This window comes from Lynx rufus, unplaced genomic scaffold (genome assembly GCF_022079265.1).
Source record: "Lynx rufus isolate CCGP_SWC_20201006 ecotype Redwood Valley unplaced genomic scaffold, mLynRuf1.p SCAF_4, whole genome shotgun sequence".
Lineage (NCBI taxonomy): Eukaryota > Metazoa > Chordata > Mammalia > Carnivora > Felidae > Lynx > Lynx rufus.
Window position 1 is genome coordinate 70,230,784 of NW_025814856.1, and position 12,862 is coordinate 70,243,645.

Here is a 12,862-nt window from a genome sequence, read left to right on the forward strand (position 1 = left end):
AAGTATTTTATTGTATTTGGTGCTATTGTGATAGAATTGTTTTCTTTGCTTCTTTTTAAACTGTTTTGTTAGTATATATAAGCACAGTTGATTTCTGTATGTTAGTTTTATATCCTGCAACTTTACCGAATTTGTTGATTACTTCCCTCAATTTTTTGGCTGTGTTTTTAGGATTTTCTGTATATAAGATGATGTCATCTGGAAATGTAGACAGTTTTACTTTCTCCTTTCTGATTTGGATGCCTTTTAATTCTTTATCTTGCCCTAACTGCCCTAGCTAGGACTTCCATTACTATCCTGATTAAGAGTGGTTAGAGTGTGCACCTTTGTCTTGGTCCTGATCTTAGAGGAAAAGCTTTCAACCTTTCATCTTTAAGTGTGATGTTAGCTATAGCCTTGTTGTATACACCTTTATTATGTTAAGGTGTGTTCTTTCTATTTCCAATTTGTTCAGAGTTTAATCATGAAATCAAGGAAGGGTCAATTGTATTTTTTTAAATCTGTTGAGGGGATCATATGATTTTTTATCTTTTGTTCTGTTAATGTGGTGTATCGCATTTATTGATGAATCATCCTTGCATCCCAGGAATAAAGCTCACCTGATCCTGGTATAGTGTCTTTTTAATGTGTTTTTGAATTCAGTTTGCTAATATTTTACTGAAAATTTTGCATCCATGTTCATCAGGGATATTGATGTGTAGTTTTCTTACAGTGTTCCTTATCTGGCTTTGGCAGTGTTGGTCTTGTACAATGCATTTGGAGTATTCCCTCCTCTTTAATTTTAGAAGATTTTGAGAAAAAAAAAGAATGGTTAATTTTGCTTGAAGTGTTTGGTAGAATTCATCATCTCATTTGAGGAATTCTTCTTGGGAAGTCTTTTGATTGCACATTGAATCTCCTTGCCCCTGTATTGCTCTGTTCATATTTTCCATTTCTTTCTGATTTGGCCTTAGCTGTATGTTTCTAGGAATTTATCCATTGCTTCTAGGTTATCAATTCTGTTGACATACAACTGTTCATAGAAGTCTCCCATGATTCTTTACATTCTTTGGTATCACTTGTAATGTCTCATCTTTCATTCCTGTTTTTATTTTTTTTTAAGTTTACTTATTTTGAGAGAGAGAGAGAGAGAGAGAGCACACACATGTGTGAGAGAGGGGCAGAGAGAGAGAGAGAATCCCAAGCAGACTCTGCACTCTCGGCACAGATGCCAATGCATGGCTTGAACCCAGGAACTGTGAGATCATGACCTGAGCCAAAATCAAGAGTTGGATGCTTAACCGACTGAACCACCCAGGTGCCCCTCATTTTGTTTTTATTTATTTGAGTCTTCCTTTTTTTTCAGACTGGCTAAAGATTTGTCAATTTTTTCTTCTTTCTGCAATATGAGGTCTTAGTTTTGTTAATTTTTTTCTACTTTTCCTCTGGTCTCTATTTCATGTACTTTTGCTTTGATAATTATTATTTTTCTCCTTCTGCTAATGTTGGGCTTGGTTTATTCTTTTTCTGGTTCTTGAGATGTAGAGTTAGGTTATTTATTTAAGATCTTAATTTTTCCTGGGATGCCTGGGTGGCTCAGTTGGTAAAGTACTTGACTCTTGATTTAGGCTCAGGTCATGGCTCTCACAGTTGGTGAGTTCAAACACCCCACTGGGCTCCACACTGACATCGTGGAGTCTGCTTGGATCCTCTCTCTCTCTTCTCCTACCCTGCTCATGCTCTTTCTCAACATAAATAAATAAACTTTCTAAAAAATCATTTTTTTCTTAATATAGAAATTATCTATATAAATATTATCCATATAAACCTCCCTTTTAGAATTGCTTTTGCAGCATCCCATAATTTAAGTATGTGTGTTTCAATTTTCATTTGTTTCAAGTTACTTTTTTAATGTCCTTTCGATTTCTTCTTTGACCCTTTCATTATTGAGGGGTGCATTGTTTAATTTTCACATATATGTAGATTTTCCAGTTTCTTCTTATTGATTTCCGCTTTTATAACTTTGCCAGTAAAGATAATTGGTATGATTTCAGTCTTCTAGATTTGGTAACACTTGTTTGTGATTGTATGAAGATATGATCTATCCTTGAAGAATGATATGTGTGCACTTGAGAAGAATGTGTATTTGGTTATTGTCTAATGGAATGTCTTCTATATGTCAGGTCCATTTGGTTTAACATATTGTCTAAATCCAATGTTTGCTTGTTGATTTTCTGTTGGGATGATCTATTCATTCTTAAAAAGTGTATATTAAACTCCACTTTTTTCTTGTATTGTTTACTTCTCCCTGCGGATCTGATTATATTTGCTTAATGTATTAGGTGCTCTCATGTTGAGTGTGTATATATTTTCAATTATTATGTCTCCTTGAAGAATTGGTCCCTTTATCTTTATACAATGACCTTTGTTTCATGTTACTGTTTTTTACTTAGTCTGTTCTTTTCTTATTTTTTTCTGATATAGCCACCCTTGTCCTTTGGTTTCCCCTTGCATGGAATATCTTTTTCCATCCCTTCACTTTAAGCCTATGTGTGTCCTTAATGCTGAAGTGAGTCTCTTTCAGGTTTGGTCTTGTTGTTTGGGTTTTTTTTTTACCCATCAAGATACTCTTTGCCTTTTGGTTTAAAAAGTTCAGTCCACTTACATGTACAGTAATTATTGACACATAAGGACTTATTGGCACCATCTTTTTAATAGCTTTCTGCCTGTTTTGTAGTTGTCTTTTTCCTTTTTGCCTCTCTTGCTGCATTCCTTTGTCGATTTGTGATTTGTCACTGTTGTATGCTTTTTAACTTTTGTGAATCCACTATAATTTTTTGTTTTGTGGTTACTATGAGACTTACCTAAAACATCTTATAGATCTAATAGTCTCTTTTACACTGATAACAGCTTAGCCTCAATCTCACATGAAATCGCCACCCTTTTACTCTCCTCCTTTTATGCTTTTTAGTGATGATTTGTCTCTTTTTATATTGTGTATTCATTAGCAAATTATACTAGTAATACTTATTTTTGCTACTCTTGTTCTGACCTTTATAGTAAAATGGGTAACACACTATCATATTATAGTATTAGAGTTTTCTGAATTTGACTGCATGTCTGCCTTTATCAGTGTGTTTTATATTTTCGTATTTTTTTTTTATTTTTGGTTTTTAAATATTTAATTGTGAGAGAGGGCAAGTGGGGGAGGATCAGAGAGAGAGGGAGACAGAGAATCCAAAGCAGGCTCCATGAGGTCAGTGCAGAGTCTAACATGGGGCCCGAATCACAAACTGTGAGATCATGACCTGAGCCAAAATCAAGAATTGGACACTTAACCGACTGAGCCACCCAGGCAGCCCTATATTTTCATGTTACTAGTTAGCTTCCCTTCATTCCAGCTGGAAGAACTCCTTTCAGCCCTTCTCATTAGGCAGGTCCAGTGGTGATGAATTCCCTCAGCTTTTGTTTGTTTGGGAAAGTCTTTATTTTCCTTCATTCTTGAAGGATAATTTTGCCAGAAAGTTTTTTTTTTGGGGGGGGGGGGTTGTTTGTTTGTTTGTTTTGGTTTTGGTTTGCAGTTATTTTTTTCTTTTGGCACTTTGAATATATCATCCTAGTCTTAGCCTGTACAATTTCTGCTGAGAAATTCACTGATACCCCCACTGAAGTTCCTTTGTAGGTTATATATAATCTCTACTCTTGCTACCTTTAGGTTTCTCTCTTTTTTTGTTGTTGTGTTAGAAGGTGGGAGAGGGACAATAAAGTATCCTCCAAATGGAGAAGGCACTTTGAGACTGAGAAACAAAGAAGGCAACTTCTTTTGGTTTACACAGTGTTTTATTCAGGGGAACTTACTGATGGGGGGATCAGGCCATAGATGATCCAGTTGCTTTGTAGTTATTCTATGCAAAGTCAAGACATTAATCCACAGATTTTATAGAATGAGAGGACACACAAGAGGGCAATGTAGTGAGATTGAAGGGTTTACATGCATCTCAAAGGCGTTTGCATGTATCTAATTTGCAAATAATCTTTAATTAGATATTATGGCACCCCTGTGCCACCAGGAAGGGGCAAGACTATGTTATCTCTAACAGATTCATGGGAGGCCAAAGCAAGCCTCTCCCCATCCTGGCCTTGGTGGTCTTTTCCAAGGTATGCATATTAATTTTCAAGGGGTCTAGATATGTAGCCCCCAAGTGAATATGAACAAGATGGAGTCAGTGCTGTCAGCACTCTACAGTTTGATTTTTGATGTTTCTATTGTGATGTGTCTTAGACAAGGACATTTTGAATGAAAATAATGGGGTGATCTATTTATTATGTCTAAATCTTTTCCCAGAATCTGGAAGTTCTTTGCCATCATTTCTTTAAGCTTTCTGTTCCCTCATCTCTTCTCTTTGTGGAACTGATTCAGAAATTTGTTTTTGTTTTGTTTTGTTTTATAAGTGTACTATAGATCACATAGGCTTTCTTCACTCTCTAATTTGTTTTTCTTTTTTTGTCTTCAGACTGGGTGTTTCAAAGTGCCTGTCCTCTAACTCATTCTATCTTCTGTTTGGTCTACTCTGCTTTTGATTCTCTCTGTTGTGATTCTATTCCATTAAATTCTTCAACTCCAGAGTTTATCATTGATTCTTTTCTATGATTTCTATCTCTTTGTTAAATTTCTCATTTTGGTCATGTGTTCTTTTCCTGATTTCCTTAAATTTTCTTTCTGTATTTTCTTGTACTCATTGAGTTTCCTTAAAACAGCTTTTTTGAATTCTTTATCGGGTAAATCATACATTTTCATGTCTTTGTTTGGGTTTGGTTTTTGGAAGATGATTGTGATCTTTTGGGTATGTCATGTTTCCTTGATTTTTCATGAACCTGATGGAGTCTGGAACACATACATCAGCAGGAACTATATCCCTTTTATGCTCTCTGAGAATCTTATATACTACAGCCCTGATTTGCCTCCTCTCCCCATTCATGGAGCTCTCTAAGTGATGCTCTGGGTGCTGTGAGAGAAAAATGAGTCTCTTCAGCAGAGTCCTGCACAAATTTGAAAACTGGGCATTCATTCATGCCCAGGCTCTCCCTTTTCCCTGTGGGAGAAAATACAGGCCATCTATTTAGCCCTGTGCTATACCACCTTCAAGAAGGGGTGATGTTGATAAAGACAAGGTCTTACCCAATCTAGTGCCTACAAACTTGTTTTTTTTCCTCTAATGGATGTTGGAACTTTTCCTCTGGAAATCAGGACTTCCCCCAAAGGCTTTATGATCTGAAAGTGATTGCTTAACTCACTGTTCTGCATGCACTCCCAGATCACATCTGAGAGGGGTGGGAACCAATTCACAGTCTCATGTAGGTTCTACAGCCAGTACTGATATCTGGTAGACCGGTGAGCTAAACCCACTGTGGGTCCCGTGGTGCAAGGCGCTGGGTTCCACAACTCACACAGAAGCGCTTATGTTTGTGGATTTATTTTTATTATTGCAGGACAGAAATAAGGTGTGCCCAATGCTGCAGTGATGCCGATCTCACCCTCATTTAGATTTTTACTATTTATCAATTAATTTTTTCCTCAATGTACACAAGAGGTTTCTGGATCAGAGATTTATTATTTATCAGACAGACTATAGCCAGTGAGTGGTTGCACGTGTCTCAGGTCTTGCCTGTGGGACAACACAGTGAAGCCAGGTCAGATGTCCTCCACACACAGTCTATGTATTGTAGGCAAATATTAAAAAAAGAAATAATTTTTCTCTGCTTTTTACAAATGGAATAGAGGAAACTTCTTCCGTTCTTCTGAGAGAGTTTCATTGCAAATATCTAAGTCTTTGGCGGGGGGGGGGGGTGTAAATAAATCTCTCAATGAAAAGATAAGCCCACTGGTCTTCAGTTTTACTACTCAGAAATACATACAGCCCCCAGAAATGTAAACACATACCTCTGGGATTAAGTAAACCTCTCTGGAGTCCTCACAATGTATTCAATTGTAACTTAATTCCTAAAGTTTACTTTTGGTTCAGAACCCCAAATTTCAGTAAAATTTGCCCTGAAAGCCCTAACTGTGCAATAACACAAAAACATTTTCTCTATAGTCCCAGAGAGGGACATTTCATTAGGATAACAAGTCACTCTGTCAGGAGGACATACAGTCATAAATTTGTCTATGTCTAACAACAGAACTACAAAATACATGAAAGCAATAAATAAATAAAGGAATAAATAGAAAACCCCATGACCATAATCACGTATCTTAATATACCTCAGCAATTTGTGTAGCAGTAGATTTTTCAAAAATCATCAGAGACATAAAAATCTGAACACTATCAGCTACCTATTTAAGAATATTTCTGGGGCTCCCGGGTGGCTCAGCCCATTGGGCATCAGACTTCGGCTCGGTCATGATCTCTCAGTCATGATCTCTCAGTCCGTGGGTTCAGGCCCCATGTCGGGCTCTGTGTGAACTCAGAGCCTGCAGCCTGCTTCAGATTCTGTGTCTCCCTCTCTCTCTCCCCTCCCCCGCTTGTGCTCGCTCTCTCAAAAATAAATGTTAAAAAAAAATTGAAGAAAAAGAAGAATATTGTTGTTTCTCTTGAGAAAGACTACCAGCAGTGAAAAAGGATACTTGTTTCTGTAGCTCCTAGCAGCATAGGGACTTCATATTTTTCAATGTTATTATTTGTTAATCTGATAAGGCAAACCATGGTACTTGTATTTATTTTCTTTCCGATAATTTCTAAGTCATTGAATATTTTTGATTTTTTCTTTTTAAAAAGTACATCAATAATTTTATATCTATTTCTGTATTATTGTAGTCTTTTTTTATTATATTGTTTTCTATTACAGTTATTTCCCCCTGGTCATTAATTTTTGAATCATCTTTTTCTTATATTCTTTAACTTGTAGAAGTTAACATTTAGTTGAATCCATCTTTTTTTGTTTAGTCTAATCCATCTTTTTAAAAATTTTTATTTTAGAGAAAGAGCGCAAGCAGGGGAGAGGGGGGGAGAGAGAGAGAGAGAGAGAGAGAGAGAGAGAGAGAGAGAGAGAGAGAATCTTAAATAGGCTCCATGTTCAGTATGGACTGGATGCAGGACTTAATCCCACGACTCCGGGATCATGACCTGAGCCAAAATCAAGAGTTGGATGCTCAACCGACTGAGTCCCCCAGGTGCCCCAAGTCCATCTTTTTTAAGAAATAGTTTTTCCTTTGGTTTCTATAACTTATTTTTTATAATTTTACCAATGACTTATAGTCCATATAGGCATTATCTCATTTAACAATTTTCCTTATAAAATCAAAGTAGAGACCCTATAACCAATGAAGCATTGAAATGGGCCAAGTAATATGATTACTGTCTCATGTTCTGACAAGTTAGACTACTAAAGTATTTATTACAATATTACCCTACTCTTATGCAATTTAAATTCATGTCTTCTTTTTGGTTCTCAGATCATTCATAATTTCACAAGGCGAATCCAGACCAAAATCAAAGATCTTCTACAGCAAATGGAAGAGGGGCTCAAGACAGCTGATCCACATGATTGCTCTGCTTATACTGGTTGGACAGGTGAGAATATAGGGTATAGTTAATTGATGTTCTGTTTGGGGATTACAATTGTAACACTTGAATTTAAAATTTTTCTTCTTTTAAAGTGGTAAAGTTTTATACCCTTTAAACAAAATCTTGAACTTCTTCAGTGATGAGATACTTTGGAATTTTATTTCTAAAGAAATCTTTTCTGCCTGAAATTTGAACTTTGATATGTAGTATGTCATATTTTTATAGCATTATTTATATGAACTATTATGTGGGTATCTATGAAAATGTATAATAAGAGATAACTTGCTGTAGGTTCAGTTTTTTATTTGCCTTTACACGTTGATCTTTGTGACAAGTTGTGGTATGTGATTTCTCCATTGTACCTAAACTATTTAACCTATTGCTTGTACCCATTTGACTCATTTGGACACATAAAGATTTTGCTTTTGAATTTAGTGATAATAATTGAATAAGCAACCAGTAATACACTTTACATCCAAAAACTTAATTTCAAAATTAGCTTGCCTTAACTAATCTTTATATTCTTATTTTACTGTGTAGCCAGAACATTATGATAACTACTTAGGGAGTATAAGGAAATAAAGACCTTCTTCTGAGGGATTAGACTATACAGTATGATTAGTGCCAATAATAATTTTCATATTGATTTATAGCCTTTGCTAAACTTTTATAGTTTAGTCAATGAACAGCATAGACATAAGTATACATGTTAGAATACTGAGAACCGATACAATACCTGCTTTTGCAATACACAACCGAACAAGTTCCTAATCTTTTTTTATTTGTGTTTATTTTTATATTTATTTCTGTGGTGCTTTATTTATATTTGCCTATTATGAATACAACATTTACATAAATGACATTACAATTAAATTTTTCAAACTTTTAAACCCAGGAAGACATGGAGTTAGTTCAACTTATACAGCCAAAGAAATTTATCTTAATATAAATTTAGATAATTTTGGCTAACTTGAATTAAATTCAAAGAAGGATATTTTGAAAGGAAAAACAACATAGTTACTCTTAGCACAGATTTTCCCTAAAACACCTTTTTCTTTTTTCTTTTCTTTTATTTCAAAGTTTTATTTAAATTTTACCTAGTTAACATATAGTGTAATAATGGTTTCAGAAGTATAATTTAGTGATTCATCACTTACATATAACACCCAGTGCTTATCACAAATGCTCTCCTTAATGCCCATCACCAATTTACCCTAACCACCCCCCCATCCCCCCCCGCCCATCAACCCTCAGTTTATTCTCTATAGTTAAGAGTCTCTTATGGTTTCCTTTACTCTCTCTTTTTTTTTCCCTTTCCCCTATGTTCATCTGTATTATTTCTTAAATCCCACATATGAAGGAAATCATACAGTATTTAATCTTTCTCTGACTGACTTATTTTGCTTAGCATAATACATTCTAGCTCCATCCATCTCATTGCATATGTCAAGATTTCATTCTTTTTAGGCTAATGTCCCATAGTGTGTGTATATGTGTGTGTGTGTGTGTGTGTGTGTGTGTGTATCTGTATATCACATCTTTGTTTTTTGTTTTAAACATATGTTTTGAAGTAGTTTTTGTTGTTTAGTTCAAAATTTTAGTTAAATTCTAGTTAACATATAGTATAATATTGGTTTTAAGAGTAGAATTTAGTGGTTCATCACTTACATATACCACCCAGTGCTCATCCCAACATGAGATGCCTTCCTTAATACCCATCACCCATTTAACCCATTTCCCCACCCACCTCCCCTCCAGCAAACCCTCAGTTTGTTCTTTATGGTTAAGAGTCCCTTATGGTTTGTTTCCCTCTCCCTTTTTATTTTCTCTTTCCCCTATGTTCATCTGTTTTGTTTCTTAAATTCCACATATAAGTAATAAGTCTTTTACTTAAAATATTTCCTCTTGTTGAAATAGGAGTTTTAATTTTATTAGGTCCTAAATGCTAATTTTAACATCCAATCTTAGGTCCTAATTTTATTAGGTCCTAAATGCTATGCATCAGAAACACTCAGAGGGCTTTATATTATGAGCCTTCATCCCAAAATGACAAAATGAGGATCTTAGGTGGAGGAGTCCAAGAATCAATATTTCTTAAAAATCCTCATTTATTGTCATCTTTTAGAATCACTGATAGAGCTATGAAAGAGGTATTTGGTGTGAATGATTAAAAGTAATATTTAGGACTCTGGGATTCAGGTAGCACTATGGAATGTATTTATATCCATGCTTCTCCTATCTTGTCTCCTAAAACTGTATAATCAAGAAGAATGAATGAAGTACCCACAATTTAATTTTTAGGCAAAATTGTGAGATAGAGAGTACACCAAATAATAATGGATGAAAAATAAATCACACCCAAAATGACTGTGGAAAACCACAATGGTGTCCAGGTGAAGAAAGCCAAAGGACCCATGGGTGGCAAGTTGTATTCTGCAATTCCCCGTCTCCCAAATCAAGAAATAATTATTCTCAGAAGGATGAGACACCCAGAGAGGGAGTTTTTGCAGGCATATCTGAGTATGAAGTGGGCAAGGAAGAGAGGCAAAAAAAAAAAAAAAGTATGGAGAGTATATAGGGAACAGAGGAATAGAATTTAAAATAATTTTAATGTTTATTTATTTGTAAGAGAGAGACAGATTGTGAGTGGGGGAGGGGCAGAGAGAGAAGGAGACACAGAATCTGAAGCAGGCTCCAAGCCCTGAGCTATCAGCACAGAGCCCGACGCAGGGCTCAAACCCATGAACCACAAGATCGTGACCTGAGCTGAAGTTGGACGCTTAACCAACTGAGTCACCCAGGTGTCCTGAGGTTACAGAATTTTTTAAAAACCATTCCAAAAAGAGGCATTGTTGTATAAGGCAGGAACTGCATCCCTGGTGGCACTGCTAATTGTGTAGGTAAGGAAGGAAACATCAGTGATAGGAGCCCTTGTGAAACCAGAATGGGTATGCGAATCAAAGGAAATCTGGTCACCCCAAGTCACCATATACGAATAAAGTTTGTCACTTAATAAGAAGAGGATGCCGTTGAGATGAAGGCTTTTTTAGCTGGGAAAGATATCCTCATCCTTTCCCTCTTTTAGAGAATCTTCCTGTTAATAATAGTTGATTGAAAAAAAATCATCTAATTCAAACTTAAGGAAAAAATTCAATTGTATACATAATATTAGAAAAAGCAGGAATATCACATGTTGTTAATAGAAGAAAAAACATCAGGAAGATACCATTACAATGTGGAGAAAATTTGCAGCATTTTCAACAGTGATTTTGGAACTTACTTAAGCAATTGGGTCACAAAGCAGAACCAAGGGAACTCAAAAAAGAGATGGAAAGACAATAACATAATGTGAGGCTGAATAGTGATACTACAGAAAGCACAGCAATACCATATAAATGGAAAAAAAAACCCATAAAATGAAGAGAGTTCTAGTTTCTGGTCTGGGATGCAATGACTTTAGAAGTTGCCATTGCACCCTAACAAGTAAAAATCTGAACAAACTGAGAGAAACAGTTCTTACAGCCGTCAGTATGGTGAGGTCATAGAACAAATGGCTACACCAAAAATAGAAGAGATAAACAGGGAGAGAGAGAAAAATCACAGTTTACTGGAGAACAGATCCGCAAGAAGAAACCTCCATGGGAAGCTGTGTGGGGAAAAGAAATTTAAACTTTAACTGATGAATTTCTAGAGGTCGAGTCTGAACGAATACGAGAGTACAAAAGCCTCTAGGTAGACCCAGTTATGAGGAGGCTTCCACACTTTTTTGTGAGGTCAACTCCGGGAGATCTCTCAGGTCCTCACTGTGGATACTGGAGAACAATCCCTTTGTGCTTCTGGAAAGGGGAGGGAAAAGGAACCATTCTGAAATATGCCAGAGCAATCTTTTTCATAACAAGACCAGCCCTCAGGAGAAAAGTTTTTACCAGAGCCTTACCCACTGGAGTTTTATTGAACCCAGACTTCTCTGGGGGAAGGGAAATACCCAACTCCAGCCCCCTTATAACTATCCTGTCCAGCCTACAGAGAAGAAAACACTGAGAAGCTCTAGTGAAGTTCATAGTCCAGGGGCATAGACTCGCCAAAAGACTAAGACCTAATCATAGAACCATAGAAATCTCCCACTCCCCTATTCCTTACTACCACATCACTAAAGGACTAGATACTGCAGTTTCTTTTACCCAGTACATTATATCTACCTTGCATAAAAAATGACAAGGAATGGGGCACTTGGGTGGCTCAGTGGGTTAAGCATCAGACTCTTGAATTTGGCTCAGGTCATGATCTCATGGTTTGTGAGTTAAAGCCCAACATCAGGCTCCATGCTGACAGTGTGGAACCTGCTTGGGATTCTCTCCCCCACCCCCACCCCCTCACTGCTCCTTCCCCACTTGTACACTCTCTCTCTCTATCAAAATAGAAGAATAAACTTAAAAAAAATTACCAGGAATACTAAAAGGCAAAAAAATAAAATAAAACATTTTGAAGTGAGTAAATAAACATTAGACCTAAAGTCAGATATAGCAGGAATGTTAGCATTATCAAACCAGGAATTTTTAAATACTATGATTAATATATTAAGGATTTTAGTGAAAAAAGTAAACATGCAAGAATAATAACGTAAGTAGAGAGATGGAAATTCTTTTTTTTTAAGTTCTTATGTAAATTCCTGTTACCAGAAGTCCTAACTAATGCAATGAAACAATAAAAGGAAATAAAAAAGTATACAGATTGGGAAGGAAGAAATAAATCTGCCCCTGCAGATGGCATTATCATTCTATGTAGAAAATCAGAAATAACCCAAGGGCTCCTGGGTGGCTCAGTTGGTCAACTCTTGATTTTGGCTCATGTTATGATCCCAGGCCCAGGGTCATGAGATCAAGCCCCACATCAGGCTCTGTGCTGGGCATGGAGCCTGCTTGAGTTGCTACTCTCTCTCCCTCTCTGTCTTTCCTTCACCTGCTTTCACTCTCTTGCTCTCTCAAAAAAAACAATAATAAAATAATAATAAAATAAAAAAATAAAAAATCAATAAGCACTTACTGCAAAGTTGCAGGATATGAGGTTAATATACAAAAATGAGTTCACTTCACTATATAACAACAATGAATAAGTGGAATTTGAAATTAAAACCCAATATCATATATATTAACACCCCCCCAAATGAAATAGGTATAAATTTAACAAAGTATGTACAAAGCCTACATGAGGTAAACTACAAGTGTCCTATGAATGATATCAAAGGAGAACTAAATAAATAGAAAGATAGGGGCGCCTGGGTGGCTCAGTCGGTTGAGCGTCCGGCTTCGGCTCAGGTC

The 12,862-nt window shown here is 36.1% G+C and overlaps 1 protein-coding gene across 1 annotated transcript in view; it reads left to right on the top strand.

The window, feature by feature from the left end:
- Positions 1-12,862, top strand: part of LANCL2 (LanC like glutathione S-transferase 2) — a 57,591-nt gene that overhangs the window by 17,439 nt on the left and 27,290 nt on the right. Inside the window, exon 2 of the mRNA XM_047095842.1 lies at positions 7,433-7,550. Within this exon, the coding sequence (XP_046951798.1) occupies positions 7,433-7,550 (118 nt within the window). The remainder of the gene's footprint in view (positions 1-7,432; positions 7,551-12,862) is intronic.